This window comes from Lepisosteus oculatus, chromosome 13 (genome assembly GCF_040954835.1).
Source record: "Lepisosteus oculatus isolate fLepOcu1 chromosome 13, fLepOcu1.hap2, whole genome shotgun sequence".
NCBI lineage: Eukaryota > Metazoa > Chordata > Actinopteri > Semionotiformes > Lepisosteidae > Lepisosteus > Lepisosteus oculatus.
The window spans coordinates 19,121,128-19,143,119 of NC_090708.1; the positions used below are offsets into that span (position 1 = coordinate 19,121,128).

The window sequence follows — 21,992 nt, forward strand, 5'->3', positions numbered from 1 at the left end:
TCTTCTCTTTTCAGCATGGAATTATTACGATTACTTGTTCCTTTGTAGCCTACGGATGCTGACGCAGCTACTCACCTGAACTACAATCAGCATGGTAGCTTGTTCAAGACCCCTCCACCGCTTTGCATAGAAAAGTACCTTCTCTTTCCAAGTTTAAATAAGCTTCCTTATAGTTTCCCTTTATGTCTTCTGATTCATAGTTTAGTGTTAACAATGAGGAAGGGCATTGGGTTGTCAATGTCTTTGAGGGCTTGAATACTTCAATTAGAACTTTTAAGTCTTCTGCCCACAAGATTGAAAAGATTCAGTTATAGCCTGCCAGTTTAGGACATTCTTCTGAGCTTAACTATAAAGCCAGCAGTTCTTCTCGGGAACAACCGATGCCACTTCTGTAGTTTTGTTAATCTACAGAATTTAGATTTCAGTAGATTGGCTAATTAAAATTAATACCTGCCTAATTACATTAGAACCTCAATCGTTCATATAAATTAATAGCAAAGGTCCTAAATAAATTTACAGTAACCCAAAAATTACTTAAATAGCACTTAAAATTCATAAATTAAATTCTGTAGGACTTTGGTATCCACAGTATTACTGACTGTGACGCATACCAAGTTAAAAGGCCTTGAAGCATATATTAAATGGAAGAGCAGTCAATCTGAAATAGGCTAACAAATCTTTAGAAAGTTCCCATATACTTCATTTATTTGACCATAAAACAAACATTTTACACAAAACAATAAATAAAAGGAAAATGACTGGACTGAAGATTATATATATAGTGGATGATTTCATAAATGGTGAATAACAGAGTTAGGGAAAGGGAGAAGCAGATTTAGACAAGCAATCTTGTTTCCAGTTCTCAAATGTATTCCCCTATTCTACAGGTTTGTAAAAAATGTGTTTTGCGGTCCTTCGACCTTGAGACACGTAAACAGTGCTAAAAATTTACACGTCTCAAAAAACACATAAAACTTCTGCACTGTTCACATGTCTTTTGCACTGTTTTGTCCTGTTTATCAGGACAAAAAGTAGTCCCAATAATTAACTCTGGTGAAACAAAGTCATTATTAAATCATTAAAGCAGCTATATTAAAGAATAAGTATTTAACAATGACCAGGGTAATCTTGGTGAAGTCATTAAGCTAGTATTAAAAGAAATGGACAAATGATGCCTTTGTTCAGAATAGGGAAACGGGTTCCTCTTCATGTATGTAGATCTGTTTAGAGTAAGATTCAGTCCTAGATGGGTTTTATATAATTAAGACACAGGTTCTCACTAATGTAATAAAGTTTAGACAAGAACAGGACAATTTTGTTTCTAGTTAAACTGGAAAGAGGTACTCTCACAGCACATTTGTTATGAAGATCATAGATGAGGACTGTCCTTTCTGTCAGTTCTTACTTTTTGTTCTGTCCCATTTCTGCATGTCCATTCCTATAGTGGGTTGATTAATGACTTCACTAGGAATGACCTGGTCACTGTTGTATACTCATTCTTTAACAAAGTTGTTTAAAAGACTGAACAGTGACTTTGTGTAACCTATTCTTCTTCCTGTCTGTTCTTATTTTTTATCTTCACTCTTTCCTGCAAAGACTATTCCTGTATTTATTCTACAGTCAATTCCTATCGAGACTGGCATACTATACTTTACTATGAATTGCCTGGTCACTGTTGAAGAATTTTTCAAGAAAAGGATTTTTATTCTATAATACAGATGTTTAAATGATCTTACAGTTACTTTGTTTTACCAGACGTAATTAGGACTCTTTTGCACTGTTTACTTGCCTCAAAGCCCAACAACAGCAAAATAAAGCCTAAATAAAAAATTCAGAATAGGGCAACACATTTTAGAAATGCAAATAAGATGGCCTTGCTCAAGCTCAGCTAACCCTTTCCATAACAAACATTTAAATGTAAAAACTGGCAGCTTGAGCCCAGTACACGAAGACAATGTAAAACATGGTTACAGGTTTACTGCACTCACTTTTTAATTCACAGGCTGTAAATTCCTTCTGTATACATCTACAAATATGTTCTATGTTTCATACCCATCTGTTCTACAGCTTAAAGGTTGGCAGCTCTTGAAAAAATGAAAGCATGTGTATACTTTAAATTCCTGAGATTTCGAGTAGAAATCGGCACAATGAATAACCATGTAAGACAAAGCCAGATGTCAATATTGGTTGTTGCTGTAGTTGCAGGCTATATTCTAAAACTCGATAATTAACTTAAAAAGAAATGTGAACTAATCCTTAAGAAAACATAACTAGTAAAAATTCAAGGTGGGACTCCCTCAATAAAAAATAAAAACAGATTCAATTACAATTTTCAGCACAGATTCTTTAAAGTATTTGTAGAAAACGTAGACCACTCAAAACAACCTTTCAGGATAATGCAATGCCAGTGCCTGAACGGCGAAAAATATTTCAGAGGCAGTGCACAGTACAATGGCAATTCATTACTTTCAGTATTAAAGATTACTTAATGTGCTGACTGAATGTTAAGGAATAATATTTCTTTTAAAAATGGCAAAACATTACCCATATATAACGTCTCACCTAAACACTGGATTAAAAACAAGCAACGGATTCTGTACAAGGATCTCCAGTTTAATCAGAAAGGTGAAACAACCAGTATTTGTCTAGGCGACTTTACAGATAGGAATTTACAGCAATAAATGGGCCTCTGCTCTCAGAAGGCAACAAACCAGCGATGCTGAACATTATTATACATCCAAACTAGCCAGAGGCAGGCTGTTACTTTAGTGCCATCAGGCCACGTGGCAGAGCTGAAAGTCAGTCTGGAGGAGGACGGGGCAAGTGGATTTAATGGGAAACAACCATTTTTTAAAAAGGGGGAAAAATATCACAAAGGCATCCTATTCCCTTCAACACTGATTTTCACAGCATGGGCAGTCTTGGTCAGCCTCTTGATGTCAGCGAAGCGACGCATCTGCTTGTCGACCCGGGAAAGCCCTTTCTTGGCAGGTCCCTGCGAAGATCAGGTGCAGTGGATTAAGAGGAGAGAGGACAGGTGAGAAAACCCCTATAACCAGAGGAGGATTTCTACTAAACCCCAGTCACATAATAGTAACATTTTGTGTGCCAAAGATAGCTAGGCCTGAAAGATCGTGAATCATTGCTTCTCCACACAGAAGCAAGTTCTGATTGGGGGCATGGGCACTTTTCTTGGTAAGGTTAAACATCCAGCTCGGATAAGTAAGACGGACCTCCAAATCATGCTGCATCAAAAATCACACAGGCAAAAACTCTGCTGCAGACTCTTGCGCTAGCATGCAAGAAGATGCAAAACCCCACTGGCAAATCTAAGGCTCTATACAACTGAGGATCACAGTCAAGGACATGCTTATCACTCTCACACTGCACAGCAGTTACTGAGTCAGGCTTTCAGACTGTGCTCTGCAAAGACAGACCCCTCTCTATGTACATCCACTGTTACACATTATGAGGCAATGCAGCTGGTGACAAATCCTTTAATGGGTCAGCCATGCTCCTGGGTTTCATTAAACAACTTAATTTCTGCCCTTTCCAAGTCTTCCAGACTAAGTAACCAACCTAAATAAAGGACACCACGCTAACCATAGTTAAGCCAGAACACTCTCCTGGCTCTTGAGAAACCAAAAAAAGTTTACAACTGTGCAAGATTAATCAGGAGTTCTCAGCACAGTTGGGTTCTAGTAGTTAATCGATCTCTGAACACCAATCAACTACATACATCAGTACAGTGGACTAACTTCATGGTTTTGTAGATTCAATTAATAATCCTAAAACTAACCCAGCAATGGGCTATGCAGGATTAATTACAGCTGGAGTCGTAAATCCTACCTCTCAACCACAGAACAAGGCACAAATATTATGTCAACATATCTAAACATTAGTAGCTGTTGAGCACCCACAGCCGAACGAGTTAGAGATGAAGGCTGGAGCGTCCACACTGCAAGCAGTGACCACAGTAGGGTCAGATGCCACTTGTGCCACTTACACTCCCTTCCTTATATGCCTCTTACAGGGGCATCCGATTGCCCTCCACACTGATCTTTACGGCTCCCTGCAGCCTTCGCAGCTTCTTCTGCTCCGCAAAGCGTCTCTTGTGCTTTTCCAAGCGGCTCAGCCCCTTCTTTGAAAAGCCTGTCTATTGAAACCAAGCCAGAGTCGGGTGAAGGCGAGCTCAGTCATGGCTTTCCCTACTTTGAAGTCCCAGAATAGGCACAGCGGGGGAAAGCCCAGCAGGATTTTAGAGTTTATCAGCAGCTCCTGTAAGTTACTGGCTCTTCAGACTTTTTCATTAAGAACTAGAATCATTCAGTTTACTAAGTCAATCAGACAAAACATTTGGGTGATCCAAAACATTTGGACATAGCTGATACTTTAAGGTCTATCTCTTGCCTATTAAACTATAGTTTACTTCAAATTCAACCCCGGACAGAATCAGCAAGGAAGAAGCAAACCATAAAGAAAGTTTGAATATTTTGCAAAAGGCTATGTAATCTGCACCAAAAAAGATGTGAAATGCCTTGGGAGCAGAGATCAGGGGAGCCACGCAATGTTTCTTCACAGGTCCTTCCAGGACTATAAAGCCTGTCCCTTTTGCAATGAAGAGAGAGATGTTGTTTTCCATACTTTCCAAGCATAAAAAACAGCAAAGATTCTTCTTCAGACAAGTGACTGGGTATCCAATTCACACTCACCCTGTTAGTTTCTGCGTCAACATTCCACTTAGGTCGAACGACGTAGTCTTTGTTGGAGGGCATGGGCACTCTGGCACGGGCACAGAACCCAGGGTCTCCTGGTCTCAATGCCCTGAAAGCAAAGAGTCAAGAACACGTGTGCCTTTAAAAACTGAACGAGCCTGCACAACACAACCACACTGTCATAGGTAATCCCCAAAACGTATTTGAATTCATTATGGAAAGAAGTTGATTATCTTAATTTTCCTTTTAGGTTTACTTGGGAATGTTGTGTAAATACTCATCAATGCTCTAGATAAGGGACACTGGAATATGGAGCGAACCACCAGCTTATGAATCCTACTATGTTTACCTATAAATTTCACTAAAGACAATAAGTTTTTTTTTTTTTGACAAGCCTCAAATGTGTGGCTAGTTGGTCTAGGGGTATGATTCTCACTTAGGGAGCAAGAGGTCATAGGTTCAGATCCCAGATCAAATGTGTGGCTAGTTGGTCTAGGGGTATGATTCTCACTTAGGGAGCAAGAGGTCATAGGTTCAGATCCCAGATCAAATGTGTGGCTAGTTGGTCTAGGGGTATGATTCTCACTTAGGGAGCAAGAGGTCATAGGTTCAGATCCCAGATCAAATGTGTGGCTAGTTGGTCTAGGGGTATGATTCTCACTTAGGGAGCAAGAGGTCATAGGTTCAGATCCCAGATCAAATGTGTGGCTAGTTGGTCTAGGGGTATGATTCTCACTTAGGGAGCAAGAGGTCATAGGTTCAGATCCCAGATCAAATGTGTGGCTAGTTGGTCTAGGGGTATGATTCTCACTTAGGGAGCAAGAGGTCATAGGTTCAGATCCCAGATGATCCCTTACTTTCATGATCTTATCATAGGGCACAAGTGGAAACTATGTTAAGTACATTTAAAAATTAGAACAGAAAGCATTTCGTTACCCAGAGTGGTGTGGGAGCATGGAATAAGCTACCCAGCCTTGCTGTTGAAGCCTGATACCCCGGTTACTTTCACAAAATGGCTGGATAAGATTCTTGGATCAATTCACTACTAACCATTAATCAAGACAGATGGGCCAAATGGCCCCTCCTCGTTTTGTATCCTTTCTCATGTTCTAAGCTTGATACACCCGCAATTACCACATTTATTTCAAGAAAAAGTTAAAATAAATAAAAGAAAACTTTTTTGGGGGAAAAAAGAAGCAAGAGGGGATATGTTAACATGGCGGGATGTGATGACCTCTGGAACTTACTTCTCTTCTCCGGTCAGCACCTTCTCCAGATCCCTGCGTGGGGTCTGCCCTCCTGAACTGGGGGAACAGAGGGGAAAGAGATGTCACACCCAGGGATCCAAACAGAGAAATCTTATTCCTAGAGCCTCCAGAGTATTCCTCGCCCTCTCAAGGCACGTAGAAATCACTGAACTGCCCTTCAAGATTCCTACACCCCAACCATAAACTCACTCCAGAACAGATACATGCTCCACACTGTGCATGCTCACACAGCTGCATACTTTCCCCATGCAACATGACTGCTGAGGAGAAAAACTATCTTCCCTTTCTGCCACGTGCACTAACTCCTTTTAAAATTTCAAGTTTTTTTTAATAGTTTAACACTCAGCTTCTTACTAGTTTAACAATTCATATCCCATAGATAAAACACTTTATCAAAGGGCTGCATTATGCCTGAAAGTCTCAAGTAGACATGTATCGTTCATTGGGCATTAAAGTCAAAAAGTGCTGGGATACATGTGAAGTTAAAAAATGAATGGAAACAAAGAGGAATAAACCAAATATAATGCTGATATGTTTTAGTAAACAACATCCAATTTTATTGGGAAACATGCAAGTGAAAACTACTACAACCACTTCGCAACACACTGATGAGTCATATACAAGGGCGGTTGCTGTGACTAAGTTTTATGTGAAGCACAACTTATATCTTTTTTAGCTATTTCTTACAGCTGATTCTGTTTGCGAAAGTACACCAGAACCTTAGGGACCCCCACTCTAATGAATACTTTCTCCTCTCTCAGTGGCTACCATGGCCCGCTAGAGAACCAGGGAACACACTTCCATCACTTTCCCGCACACCTCATTCCTATTAAAAAGCTCCTGGGAATACTGTTTGTCCAGAGGTTCATCATTGGTGGGACTACAGGGTCTTAACAGCTGACTTGAAGCCTATCCATCACACAAAGAAACCAGGCCATTCTGCTCTCGGTGCCGCAGTGCAGGCACAGAACACACTCAAGAGAGAACAACCTGGCCGGCTGAGAGAAGACATCAGGGTCCTCTGATCTCGGGACCTTCGGCTGCTCACTTTGCAGGAGGAGGAGGAATGGTGGGTGGGGGCGACGGAGAGAGTGCAGAGGTAAGGACAAGGGACACACAGTGTAGGTGGGCGAGTCAAAAAGATGAAAAAGAAGAGCAGGACGAACGTAGAATAGCAGGGAATACTAAGGAAGGAATCAATAAGAGGATTTATGTGCAGCCCTAAACTGTATCCTATGATGTAACCGGTAGCTTATTTCCCATCTGACAACAGAACTTTATGGTATTACAAACTATACCAACTCACTGTTGCTGCCTCTGGAGTCATTTTGGCTCCACTGTCCAGAAAAAGCAGCTCCCACTGCAGTTGGATTACAGCTTTCTTCCACATCTTTCTGACACATCTGCATTTCTTTTTTAACCCAGCTCTAGCTACCAGACATCATGACTAAATAATGATCAAATAACCACACGCAGTCACTTACGAAGAGATTTCATAAAAGGCTGACCTATCATGGAGATTTGTGTAAAGAACAGAACTTGCACTGTCCGTGAATCACATTTCACATACAATCTGAAAGGCATCCCTTCAGTCTGAAGGTTGGCCTTAATTAGACTATCCTGCCAGCCTGTGTAGAGGGAACCAGGCCCTTGTGGCAACATCGCACTCACCTGAGCCGGCGCCGGGGCGGGACCTGCTGATCCAGGTCTCTCTGCTGCCTCTCCTCCCGAGTCATACCCTTGTAGTTAGACGTCAAGCCAAAGATAGGCCTTGACCACTCATCTGCCAAAGACACAAGGGACAAACTGAGCAGCAGCACAGACCACTCTACCTCGCATGAAATTTCCACCATCACTCTAATTAACTGTAACGGAACTGGTTTCTCTGTTAGAGCAACCAGTTTTCAAGACTATACATCCCAAGGCTTAACTTGTCCAAGACCACCCGAAAACAAACAAAACCATGTTGTATTTACATGAACCGCTAAAAAAACAGCACCACTGCGCACAGTTAAAGCGATTCTTACTGATGAGCTTGAGGGCCAGATCCTTGTTGGCACGAGACTCTTTGGGGTGCTTGTAGAGGTACATGACTGCCCGGCCAATCCCACTGTGCTTGAGGGTCTCCTGGCTCACACTGGGTAGCTGAGGGACACAGCAAACAGCAACACAACCAGATAAGCAGATGTGTCCTGACCTACTGCCAGCCCACTCATGGAGACTGGGCCTCTGTGAGATAGTGAGTAAAGACTTGTGAGAGACATAATGCCTGAAGGGGGGTCCTCGTGACCCCAATGTCAACCCAGCTGGACCCCAGTTTGCTACACTGCAGGAAGAAAGCAAAAGAAGTGTTTTTCTGCCCCCCAAAAGCTGCATTTTTAAAATTAGTACAAAGTTTAACATCTCATACAGCTGCAAATGTCCGAATAGTACTTCACTAGTTAAACCAAGAGTCCCATGAAAAAATCAGAAGCCGATCTGAAACAACAACCAACAGACACTTAGGTCACAAGGACCAAAAAGCTCTGGTCTAGAGGGAGCTGAAACAACCAAGACAGGTCTAGAGCAACTAGCCCTTCTCACCTCTTGTAGGATCTTCAGCAGCTCCTCTCTAATCCTCAGTGCTGGTAGGCTCTTATCTGGAAGAGGGCTGATCCACTCTTTAATGGCTGTCATTACTCCACTGTCAATGAATGTCTCCTTCAAATCCTGCCTAAAAAATGACAATTTCCCCTTACTTCATGTATCTAAAGTCAAGATAATCTCTGCATACTTATTATACCTTGGAATATTTCTGGCTTCACATCCAGTTGTGTAATGAAAAGGAAGGATCAATTCAAAAGGTGTCAGTTTCCAAAATTAACAACTGTCTTTTACAAAAATCCTTTATCACTTTAGGTGTAACCAAACTCTGGGAAATTGATTTTTTTAACACCATTAAAGCCTCATAAAACACAAGTATAATCAATACATTGTAAAGTTATTAACATAGAATATGAAGTCTCTTAACAGATTTCTTGTAATATTTGTAATATTAATGCACCTGGTCCATTTCTCCATAGTTGGGATTGTTTCCAAAATGATGCATTAAAAAGACATGTGCCCAGTGCACTGTTTTATCAGACTGTTAGTTGAGATCCAATCCCTGTTATAGCCACATTAGATTGGTGGCTATGGGTTTGGGGATTTATCTTGAGAGGTGAACCTCTCAAGAGTCTCTGGTCCCATGGTCAAGTGCCTATTAGAGCAACTTATCAGTTAACATTATTAGTTTTACATAATTCAAAAAATTGCCTGTGTAACATCCCAAATACTATCCATCCTATATAAAAATGTTGAACAGGCCTGATTGCCTATAATTATGGCCAACAGGACTGGAAGAGGAGACGTGTGACTTTGAAATAGGTTGATTGATGGGGTTGCTTTGGAGCTCCAATGCTCTCATCCTCCAGTATTATGATATCTGTGCATTCGAATTGCGAGGCAAAACAGGTGAGCAACTGCAAATCAACTGATCAGCCAGATTCATCAAAACCAATCTGCTAAGAGTGTGATACTATAGTTGGGCTGCAGTGCACCAACTGCTCACCAGCTGGTAGTGCACATTTGTGAGCCCAGTGATTCAAACAGCACAGGCTACTCACTCCACCAATGCAATGAAACTGCACTGCAAATATGCACTGGTCAGATGAACTGTCCTTCACTATGTACGATAAAGTCACACTCCAGGCTACTGAATCTTCTCTCCCACTTTAATTGGTGAAACCAATTCCTCGCTAATGCTAGTTAGCTTCTGAAGACATAAGCCTCTAACTGAGTGACACTTCAGTGGTACACTCAGTAAATGTCCTCTAACAAATCCAATGCTTGTGAGGTATTTATGGGTGAAAACAGCAGCACAACAAGCAAGGAACTACATGGCAATGGTCATACAGAGAATGGGAATCTTACTTCTTCAGGTGCATGACAACAGTGGGTAGCAGAGTCAGCTTCTTCAAAGCTGGTTTCTTTTGGGTGTTGAGGGTCCTATCCTCCTGCAAACACAAGGACACTCTCACATTCAGCATGTTTTGCAAAGTTCAGTTTGATCACTTCAGAAGGAGCAATACAAACTAACAAATCCAACTACAAAAAAACCAAGATTCACTTGTCACATTAAAACTTGGCAGCGAAGACTTCTCCACCATTAACAAAGGAAACGAAGCAAACCATGAGTTTAAGTACCAGGGAGAAAAACACAACTCCTGAAAGAAAAGGTCGCAAACTCTGTAAGAGCACAAAGCCTTGAGCACAAGCTACCTTTATAGCCTTACAGTAACAGGTATCAACCAGGGGATGAGGGTACGGATACAAGTCTCACCTCTGCGGCCTCTGTCATTTTGGTGATCATGGCGCTGACCACGTCATCGGCATCGCTGATGAACGTCCCGCCGTCCCGGTTCCGCCGCCGCTTGCCGCTCTGTGCCTTCTTCTTCGCCAGCATCATGTCAAAGTCAGACACAAAGCTGGAGCTGCAGCAGGAGAAAGCAATGTAACCGCGAGCTAGGACTGTGCCTGAGTTATGGCTACTTCAACTACAATCTCTTACGATCTTAAGATCTCTTATGCAGCTTTGCCAGCTGTCTACATTTCTTCTGCTCTCCATTAACTGGCATCTTAGACAAGTCCAGCATGAACACTGTTAAGTACGCAAGACAGGTTTGCAGACAATACCAAAACAGGATGATCACAAAATATCGTAAAACCAGCAAAATCAAAAAAGATTTGTATAAAAATCAAGACTGGGCCAACACTTGGAAGATGACAATTCAGGAAGGGCATGCATTTGCACGAAAATAATTAACATTTCCATCCAAAAAATTTTGACTGAAAGTATATAGTTTTCACTTGTAATTTTCACTTGTAGACTCTGCTGGTTTAAAATAGGGAGTCTTGTTTTTAACCTTCTATTAGTAGTTTACAAAAAGAAAAGACAAGAACACTAAAACGCTGCGGCAAAGCAAACAGAAGAGGCTTTGGCTTCAGCGGGGTACCTACTCTTTGCCACCTCTGTCGACGTCGTCATCAGAGTCGGAGTCAGCAGTGGACGTCTTCTTCCTGGAAGAAGCTTCTGCCTGACTCTTATCTCCTTCTAAATCCTCTTGGTTAAAACCCTGCAGCAAACCACAAAACACACTGTTGCACACCGAGATTTTGAAAAGTCGGTACAGTCAATAAGACATGAAGCGTGTGTTTGCCTGCCCCTGTGAAAGTGCGTGATGGGACAGGCAAAAAAAGAAAAACGAAAAGAAAAAGAAAACCTTACGCGGTTGCAATCCCCTTCCGGGACTGTCAGTGAAAGCTCCCCCCTTCCGGGGGGTGGCCCTGCTCGTCCCGTCAGAGGGTGTCCAGTGTGCATTTAAAGGACCCGCCCAGTTCTGGCTCATCAGCTGGAAGCCCAAACAGCTGGGACTACAAAGGTGAGGCATCTACCTATGACCAGGGCACCAGCTCCACACTGGACGCCCCCCACGTATTCCCACACGTGACTTAAAAGAAGGTGACGGCTCATTTTAAAAAAAATTACATACTGTGAACTCCTCCTCTTCTTCATCTCCAGATTCACCGAAAATATCAGCAATCATTTTCCTAACGAAAAAGAGAACAAGTGTTACTGAACAACATTTTGGTCTAGTTATCCTTCCACATTTCAAATCAATGCTCTTTTCACCTGAAACATGTCAGTTTATTGCTTAAAACATTACCCATTAAAATACTGCAGCCTAAAACTACAATAATAATAGAAAAGGTCTCCGCTTTATTTATTCCCAGTGTCTTTACTTAAGTATCGACAAATAAAGGATGCCCTCAGAAATGGTCAAGCGGATAGAGCAAGACTTACTCCTCTTCGTTGTCGGAGTCGCTGTCACTGCCGAACAACGCCTTCTCATCCTTTTTCCCTGCATCTTCCTTCCCCTCCCCCTCCTCTTCCTCACTGTCTGATCCCAGGGTCTTGGGCTTCTTGGGAACAGCTCTGGTAGAGGAGTCGCTGTCAGAGTGCTCCCCTTCGGACACAACGCGGCTCTTCTTTGGCACTAATGAGGAAAATAAATTTAAAAACCGAACCAGCGGACAGATTTGCAGGTCTCGCGCCACAAAATACAATTGAGAATCATTGATGAAAACAGCGATACTGAGCTACAGCTGTTATCACATCTTTAGCAATGTGAACACCTGCTGATCGAGTTGTGCAATGTACCAGACAAGCCTCAGTGAGCTGTATGTGTGTGTGAATCGTTTCACCAGACTGCGATAAGAGAACTTCAGGATATCAAGGCACAAGAGTGTGCACATTAAAGATGTATTAATTCCTATCCCAAAAAACAACTGCAAGGGACAGGACCTGATGCGTGACAGAATCAACACACAGGTTAGTGGGACTCTTGAGTTTTGAACTTGTCATTATTATTCATTGATAGGGGATATTTTCAAAATAACTTAATTTAGATCACATTCTGACCAATTTCTAAAACCATTTTAAATATATCGCTACAGCTTTAGGTGACTGAGAAGTGTCTCTTCGATTTTTAATAAAGTTTGTGACACATGGAAGGGTAAACACTTCAAACTTCAAAGGAGCAAGGATGTTTGCCGAGGTCTGGGGGGTCCCTTGAGCAGAAACAATTGTAAAGTTTACCTTAGTATTAATGCTGGGCGATACTTCGATAACGATAATTATCGCGATGTGATTTTCCTCTATATAATTTTAACAAAAGTTCGATAATGTTCGATGTATATGTTTATGCTTTGCGCATGATATGCGCATGCGCACAAAATACCGCGCGAGTGCGGGTGCGTGTTGCAGACCAGGCAGCTAACGCAGTGTTGTTTACCCACACGGTGGTGGCTGACAGGATTGTAGTTAGAGTGGAGAAATGAGCAACACTGAAGCAAATGGAGATATAATGGGTAATTTGGAGATATTTTGGCTTTTTACGATCAGACATAAAACAGAGCACTTTAAACTTTACAGTCTGTCTGAGCCATCTTCTATGTGTTTTGTATCACTTGGCAGTATTTAATTTTTCTATTAAGATATTTATTTTGTAAATTTTACACATGCATATTTTGACATAAAAAAGACTTGAATACTCTCTACCTCAGATTTGTTTAATGTTTCTGCTGTTTGGCAAGTGTTTGTTGTGTTCTTAAAATAAAGAGTTGTTTAATTTACCAATTAACTTTCTCGCAGGACAAAAAAATCTGCCTTTAAACTTGAAAGAAAATGATTTTACATTTATCGTGATAATTATCGATATCGACTGATATGAAAATTTTTATCGTGATAATGTTTTTGGCCATATCGCCCAGCCCTACTTAGTATACATAGGTAAGTTGTGGGTTAATGATTGTCAAGGAGCAGTACAAACACACACAATATAAGATCACACTAAGAGCACAAAGGCATTAAGCATACAAAGGGAAAACAAAAAACAAGAAGCAATAAGAATAAGGGAATAAGGAGAGGAGAGACACGAGTCCAGAAGAGTTGGGACTTCAAGCTTGCACCGGGCTGCTACTTTATGATCATCCAAACCAAACCTGACTGGAGCTAAGTATTTGAACCACGTTAGAGAGAGTGTGCTGTTCTTTGTTTTTAGGAAACTTGGGTTACCTGGGTAAAAGATACCTCAGTTAGAAGCGTCTTTCCAGCTTAGGGTGCATTTTTATGGATAGGGATATAGGCTTCCATTTATTTTGTAGCATCTGGGGTGCAGAGAGAGAGATTTAACTGCAGGTTACTTTGTATTTAGTTAGAAGGCACCTTATCTCTTATGTGGCCTCTGGAAGTGTTAAGAGTGTAATGCTTAGTAGTAGTCTGGGTTGTTTTGGGTGACCCGAATATTACGCCTCTGAAACGCCTTGTTTGTAAATACTGTATAAAGAGTAACTTGTGGGTTGTATGTTTTGTTTTGTGAAGTGTAGTTTGTGATCATTAACAAATATTTGTTTAACCAAGTGAGCCTGGATTATTTATCCTCTCAACAAAGCTGTGCCAGAGAATAAAGAATTCACCTGCCTCTAGTTACACCAGCTGCTCAGGTATATTGCTAGAAATCACTTACAAGTTGGGGGTCATGAATAATTATTTCACTTATTGACTAAACCACGTGGTCAAATCCTGATTTTCACCATTTTCATAACAATATTTCTACATATGCACTACGTCACAATTAAAATCTGCAGTGTCAAATGAGGCGTCAGGTAATCCCTCACTCACATGTCTTCTATTGGATCCCCTGAAGCTTCAAACGGATAACACCACCGGGAGTATCCTGAACTGTCAGAACCACATAGGGTTCTCACTTTGACTTTCCTAGGAAATACACTGCTTCGCTTGGCTAAACAGTGTGGATATACAAGGGAAACCCCTGTGGTTGCCTGACCTTGTGTGAAGGGTCTTCATGTTCATAAACTGAAGCTGAGCTGAGTCAGAGACTGCTCTGGAGAACTGACACATTCCTTCAATGGCAAACTCTTGTTCAAGTCAACATCAGACACACGCAGTTCAACGGAGCACCCCAAGATACTCAGCTCTGCTTCACGATCTTCAACAGAGCTTTGCAAGAAGATCTTGAAATCAACAGTTGAAATGACCTTAGATTACATTTCTGCCCCTTTCACTGCAGACAGTCCCTGAAGATGAACCAATTCTAAGTTGCCGGTGCCAGAAAGTTAAAGTTATTAATTCATATTATTGATCTGTATACAAAATCTTCAACCTGCAATGTCAGCCAAGGAACTGTTTTGTTGTATTACCTCCTGTGCACTTGCACACTTTGCTTTAGTAGAACTAAGTGTTATAACGTAAATACTTCAATTTTGTCTAACTAGATGCCTATCCACTTTAAATGATGTTAATACAACAACAATCTTAAGTTTTAAAGTGTACAAAAAATCATGGGGCTCTGGTTCCAAGGCTCTTGGCCACTGGGATTTAGGCCAACCTTGTATTAAGGCTTTTAAATCTGCTTCTAACTTTATATACAATATTTAAAGCTGGAGAATCATCATTGGTCTGCTTAAGTTTCACTTTCATAGTGGCCCAAAAGAAAAAGTACTTATGCCTTCCTCCATCAATGTCGAAATGACAAATATGAGGAGCATGACCTTTAGAGAACAAGAACAAGTCCTCAAACAATAGCAAAGCACATGGACTACTTACGAGATGACTCTTCCTTCTCTTCGTCTTCACTGTCTGACAAGATGGCCTTCTTCCTCTTTACTGAAATGATAAATGCACTTTAGTGCACTAGGTAGAACAGAAAGAAGAAAGCAATACACTCCCAGCATTTCCTGTACTAAATTCTCACTGCAAGGCCTGCCAGAGTCCTCACTCGTGAAAGGCTGTTCCTGCAGGAACTAGAGATCCTCTCATCTAGACAATCTGTTAGCAACATGAACGAACCCACTTGGAAAGGAGGAATAAGTGATAATCAATTCACTAATTTCATTTTTAACTTCAATGATTTTAAATTAGCATGAATAGTTCTTTATCCCACCACTTAAAAATATCATTGTATAAGTGTGCCAATAATTTCATTGAAAGAGTATGGGCCCACATTTACATATAGCCAGCCTGTCCACCTAATTAATAGGCAGTGTGCACAAGAAGAAAATAAGGACTTATCCTTTGGCTAGCTTTATCTAGCTATCCTTTGGCTCTGTGTGGACAAAAATATGCTTGGCTTCCTACTAGCAGTCTGTCCAGGATATTAACCCTTTGGCAACTTTCCCATGTGGGATACCAAATAATAGGAGATACATAACAAAAGTCAGTGAGTTGTGATCTATTCTGTATTTACACAGGTAGGAGTTTAACACATCACTTTGAGCATGAACTACAATCCAACCAGTGTTTCAGAAAAGATGCCAACCAAACCATTTGCTTGAAAAGAGACTGCATCTCAATTCCCCTAGCGAAATTCCCATAATCTCTTGCCCCAGGAGTGACAACCGGGCGTTGGTGAGAGTACCTGGTTTATCCTGGTCTTCCTCCTCATCGCTGTCCGCCAGTTTGCGACGTTTGTGACCCTCAGCTTCTTCCTCCTCTTTCTCTGCTCCCTTTGTCTCTTCATCGTTTTCGCTGTCCGAGTGCACCGCGGTCTTGCCCGCCTTGTCGTTCTCTTTGTCACTGTCTGCTTCGTCGTCGGACTCGATCCTCCTCTTGTGCCTCGGGGCTTCGTTCTCCGAGTCGCTGCCTCGCTCCCTGGACGCCCCCTCGGCGTCCGAACCGCGGCTTTGGCGCTTTGCCGGCGCCTCGCTCTCAGAGTCGCTGCCCCGCACCGGTTTGGGCTCCTCCTCGTTCTCCGAGTCAACGCCTTGCCGTTTCGGCTCCTCCTCGTCTTCCGAATGGTTGCCTCGGTTCTTGGGAGATTCCTCTCCATCCGAGTGGCTGTCCACGTGCCTGGGGGGCTCGTCCAGTTCGGAGTCGCTGCCTCGCCTCAAGGAGGACTCATCGCCCTTTTCTGAATCGCTGTCCCTTGGCCGGGGAACTTCCTCGTTTTCTGAATCGCTGGCAATGCCGTTTCTCTGCCCAGGGGGCTCGTCCCCTTCAGCATCACTAGGCTCAGCCTGTCCACCGGAAAAGAAGAGTAAGAGTCCACAGTAAGAGACATAAAAGGGAAGGAGGACCCATTTGCTTTAAGGCTGTAGAAAAATGTCACTATGAACTCCGTCATGAAGTCAGAACCCTGGACAAAGGGTTTTCATGAAATTATCATGGGTCTGGATGTGGAGAGAACTCAGATATTTACGGAGAACTGTAGCATCATTATTTTTAAGAGAGAAGCATCCACTTGGAAAAGTGTTTTTTTGAAAAATTTCAAATCAAATGTTTTCATTATATCTCTTGCTATATTTATGTTACACAGTGGTATTTCCTGTGACAGCACGCAGACAGGTACCTCAGAGTGCCGCCCCACACTGTCCGCCTCCGAGCCAGAGCGGTGCTCCTTGGCGTCCTCCTCCCCATCTGAGCCCAGGTGCTCGTCCTGTACGGGAGTAGCACCTCCGTCGTCTAGAGAGGGGACAGGAACGGCATCTTAACAACACTGCCCAGTTGATCTCGCATACGTCCACTGGGAAAACCCGCAGATGCAATCCTGCAGCATGAGACCTGTGTTCCCTGGGAAACCCTCTGATGCAATCTAGCAGAAGACAGGCCCAGACCAACCTAATCATGACAATTCAGCCTGTATTATTTCCACAACGCTAGGTTAAAACTCAAGTTATTGGAGTACAACTGCATGTAATCAACAGTAAGCAGACCACACATAAAGAGTTTCAACTAAGAGCATGAGTGAAACACCTCCAGATACATTTCTCTAAAATGAAGGTGTCACTCAAAAGGAGAGATGAAAACTTACATTTAAGACTGCATTTATCAAGCCCCAGAGAGTATGAGTGTAGTGACAGTGGGCCACAAACATATCAAATAACAAATGAAAGATCTAGTAAGATCTAAATTCAATTTCAGCACAGATAACCCTATTTAACTGAACTAATTACTAGATCAATCAATGGTCCAAACCCATTACCAATTCTTAGGTCCTGGAGTCAGGGAGACTGAAAGACCTGCCAGACCAGGGCCTGTCATGTGTTTTGATCATTTCAGGCTATCCTGAAAGTGCTTTTGTCAATGAAACCAACATTTAATCCTGAAAAAAATACACCCTAACTGTTCACCTACTGCAGCTGACTAACACAGTTGCTAACTTGGAGGAATGTTCAGGTCTAGGTCTCAAATGATCTTTGAAGTATAAACTGAAAAGAGTCTTCACCTATACATTAACTTTCATACTGCAAGGAGATAAAACAGTTTTTCATCTAGAGCCAAACAGCGGATTGAAAAGCCAGCGTACGCAGTATATACACTGTTACAGCTAAGGGCAGAATAAAGGAATGTTTTTTTGTCACTGCTACAATCGGGCAACAGGAGTGAAGACTCCAGGAGAACAGCAAACTTCAGATTGTGGGGTGATTTTCAAAGCTCTTGTCTAAACATTCTCCAAGTACCGGCATCTTGACCGTCAGACCTGCTGAGATGGAGGCTAGGAGATGGAGGCTATTCCTCATAACTGTAATATGGTCCAATTTAACATTAGCAAACAAGATTCATTTTGTCAAGACTTCAATGGCTTTGATATACAACTACTCCATTTTACTGGAGCACAGCTCATGCAAAGAGGTAAAGGTCGATTCCTGCTGAAAAGAAAATTAATACAGCCACTACATTAACTGTAGAAATGAAACAATGCTATCTGAAACTAGCTCGCTACATGCATCCCAAATGCCTTGTATAAAGAGCAGTTCATTTGCTAGTTTCTTAGTTTACTGCCTGTATAACATCACCACTGCAGCGAGAAGAAAAGGAATATGAAATAGCCTTTAACCTGTAATGAACATGTTATATGCACACAGTCTTTCGCTTTTCTAAAAAACGGATGAAGCTGCCACTCCACTGAGAAGAGAACTGTATTCAATACTTGTAAAAAGTTCATGTGCTCAGGAGACATTAGTAAGGCACCGATCAGAGCACAGATCTGCTCTTCGAGAGTCCAAGTCCATCTTTTCCATTAAGTAGGCAAGCTAAGAGCGAACTAGACTAGAATGAAACTCCGATGTCTTCGAGACCAGCAGACCCCCAAGGTCAGAAAAAAAATCAATTACATTCGCAGATTTCCAGTAACGGAGATAGTTCTACTCGCCCGGTAAGGCAGTTTGATCGGCTATGACCCGGGCAACAGCTAACCGCGGCCTCCGCGTGCAGATCCCCCACCCCCTCAGCCCCCCCTGTGAACAATAGTTCAGGCAGATACCTGACTGGTTTCCGGAGAAGAACTCGTCCTCCTCTCCGTCCATCGCGTCCGCGGTCTAGTTCACTGCCTCCTCGATCGGCGCTGCGCCGTCCCCTCTCCGTCCTGGCCAGACGGTGTCTGGGATTCGGGGGGTCGCCTCCAAACTGCGCCTTGCTCCCGTCGCACAGTAAACCGACAGGGCAGCGGGGCTTTTCCTAGCAGCTCCGGGGCCGTGTTTTCTCCTCGCAAAGACGCAGGTCCCGCTCCGGCCCGCCTGGCTTCAACACCCTCGATAATTTCGAAAAAACTCCAGGTCCGTTATCACACTCGTCGGGTGTGAGCTAATAAATCCAGCTACAGGCAGCAACGTGAGTCAGTATTGCAAAGCACCAATGTTTTCCTTCCCCCGCCAGCTAGAAGTCGTCTTCCCCGGCTACAAAAACTTCCTCCCTTGCTCGCTCTTTCCAAAATGGAGTCATGTTGACCTCCTTGTGCGCATGCGCACTGTTTAAGACGCGCTTCAAGATGACGCAAAACCGAAGGTATCTGTTGCCAGGCTCTCGCACTTACGAAACAGTTCACCAACAATGCCTTTTTTTGTCGAAGAAATTAGTAGTCATTGTCAAGCAATTCAATGTATACACTAATACATATCCTTGATGCCAAGCGAATATTTTCGTGTTTTTTTTTTAAATGAGATGAACTGAATTCGAATCTTGTCTCGCATGGCTCGTTGGTCTAGGGGTATGATTCTCGCTTAGGGTGCGAGAGGTCCCGGGTTCAAATCCCGGACGAGCCCTACTTTTTCAATTTAAACAATTTTTAAATTCGGTTTTAATCAGAATACGTAAAGTATAATCTGTATATTTCGTTCATTTCACAGAACAGTAACATGTTTAATATAGTAATTGCCGATATACATAGTGTATAGGAAATGTGTTGTAGTATACAGTAGTCCTCACCACCATACATTAAATAGGAACAAAACACATATGTAACAGAAAGAGTTATGGACTCAATAACGTCTCTTGCTTAAAACATATACAGAAAGTCCAGAAAACACAAGGGCTTATACATTCATACTGCTGTAACTTGTATTATGTATATTCTTCTCTGACATTTATTACAATGTAATTTACTAGCATGTTCTGGCACTTCTGATGAGGGACCATCGAATTTCTTCAGGCAGAATTGCTCCTTCAGTCCCTAGGTCCTTGTTTTAATATTATCAAAAATGTTTAATTAGATTAAATTATGAAGATCGAGACAGCCAACTGAGAACATTTATTTTGTGTGCAGTTTATTGATTTGGAAGTTTGTTTTAGATTGTTGTCATGCTGGAATGACAATTTTTAGCCATGCTTGAACTGGGAGAAAGAACCATGTGTCTGACCAAAATGTCCTGATACATGTCATTGTTCATGAAGGGGTCTTTCTAGATCTAGCCTCAGATGCACAACATCCCTAAAGCATAAGAGATCCCCACAAAGTGGGCAGAGTGTTTTCACCCTTTTTTACACTGAACACATGAGAATAATAATAATAATAATTGCTTACACTTATATAGCGCTTTTCTGGACACTCCACTCAAAGCGCTTTACAGGTAATGGGGACTCCCCTCCACCACCACCAATGTGCAGCATCCACCTGGATGATGCAACGGCAGCCATAGTGCACCAGAACGCTCGCCACACATCAGCTATCAGTGGGGAGGAGAGCAGAGTAATGTAGCCAATTCATAGAGGGGGATTATTAGGAGGCCATGATTGGTAAGGGCCAATGGGAAATTTGGCCAGGACACCGGGGTTACACCCCTACTCTTTTCCAGAAGTGCCCTGGGTTTTTAATTACCACAGAGAGTCAGGACCTCGGTTTTACGTCTCATCTGAAGGACAGCACCTGTTTACAGTACGGTGTCCCCGTCACTATACTGGGGCATTAGGACCCACATGGACTGCAGGGTGAGCGCCCCCCGCTGGCCCCACTAACACCTCTTCCAGCAGCATGAGTATGTCCAAGAAGATTTTATCTGACCATAAGATATAGTTCCAGCCCTAATTCAGACATGGCTTGAAATTCATGCAAGCAACTTTGGATGCAACACCCTTGCGTTTTCTGGAATTCAGTTAGTTTTGGCTGGAAAAAGCCGACTGTGCTCTGTGTTAATGCTAGTATGGTAACAGCATAGCATGATATCTTTATTTTTGGTTCCTATTTCAAAGCAGTCTTTTCTGTCATAAAACTTATTCACAGATAGTTCAGCTGTCGACATACTGTATAAATCAAAATTTACATTGTCAAGCTGTGTAAAGTGCTAAAGTGTATGGAATAATATAATAATAATAGTGTAAATAGCCTACAGTGTATTACAAAAGCGTGTGCCAGGGCACAGCGGACTATAGGGACCCCATCTAATATTACAATATTTTAATATTGACAACACTGAAACAAAAAGAAACATTCAGAAGCCTCTAGTGCCCACGTCCAGTCCTGGAAATCAGCAGCTGCACAGGTTTCAATTTACCTTTAATTCCAAATTGAGCACATGGAAAAATACTTATGTAGTAATTAATTAGTATTAATTCTGAATGATCATTATCTCAATACAGAAACAAAAGGCACTGATGACATAAAAACCAGAAACAGGAGTTCCTGAAATCTGGAAAACATTCGCCATTCTCTTGTGATGTCAAGGATGTCAAGGAATTATTGACAATTGTATGTCATGTGGCATTCTTCGACAGAAAAGTTCTTATAATGTTATCAATAATAGGGGGACACAGGATTTTTTAAATGTGAAAAGCTGCCCACACATGACGCAGCTCCGGTGCAGAGTGGATCAGGAGGAGAAGGAATGAACTGCTTTCCCAGTTTAATTAAGGGGGAAACTGTAGGGCGGCCACACTGTGTAGCGCAGAATGGAATTCAGACAGGACAGCAGATCTCACAACTCTATAGACGTGATAACAAACTACAAAACTCAAGATTGACCTGCTCCCCCCCACCACACCCACATGAGTATAACAACTAAAACATAAAAGAAAACTAGAAAACCAATTGGACTGTGGATCTCATTTCCCATCACTACCCTGATAGAAAACATTCACTTATCATACTTAATCCACATCCACATACAGCTCTGTTGTGGCTGGAGCCAAGTTGTGCATGGT

The 21,992-nt window shown here is 42.1% G+C and overlaps 1 protein-coding gene and 1 non-coding gene across 5 annotated transcripts; one reads left to right on the plus strand and one right to left on the minus strand.

The window, feature by feature from the left end:
- Positions 1-678: 678 nt before the first annotated feature.
- Positions 679-19,487, minus strand: LOC102692032 (interacts with SUPT6H, CTD assembly factor 1). Of its 4 annotated transcripts, XM_069197392.1 has the most exons (17): positions 18,844-19,487; positions 16,930-17,042; positions 16,000-16,597; positions 15,189-15,248; positions 11,865-12,057; positions 11,554-11,611; positions 11,021-11,136; positions 10,344-10,494; positions 9,935-10,017; positions 8,567-8,696; positions 8,011-8,128; positions 7,655-7,766; positions 6,974-7,030; positions 5,963-6,019; positions 4,713-4,824; positions 4,007-4,156; positions 2,814-2,995 (listed from the first exon to the last, which is right to left on the minus strand). In XM_069197392.1, the coding sequence occupies exons 1-16, from the start codon at positions 18,884-18,886 to the stop codon at positions 4,028-4,030; spliced, it is 2,130 nt and encodes a 709-aa protein (XP_069053493.1). In that variant the 5' UTR covers positions 18,887-19,487; the 3' UTR covers positions 2,814-2,995; positions 4,007-4,027. The 4 variants fall into 4 exon arrangements, with proteins under 4 accessions (XP_069053494.1, XP_006638016.2, XP_069053493.1 ...); XM_069197393.1 differs by lacking the exon at positions 4,007-4,156 and having other exon boundaries at positions 679-2,995; positions 18,844-19,484; XM_069197394.1 differs by lacking the exon at positions 6,974-7,030 and having other exon boundaries at positions 18,844-19,485.
- Positions 19,488-19,549: 62 nt separating this feature from the next.
- On the plus strand, positions 19,550-19,621 carry trnap-agg (transfer RNA proline (anticodon AGG)). Its single transcript has one exon. It is a non-coding gene; the product is annotated as a tRNA-Pro (tRNA).
- The last annotated feature ends 2,371 nt before the right edge of the window (positions 19,622-21,992 follow it).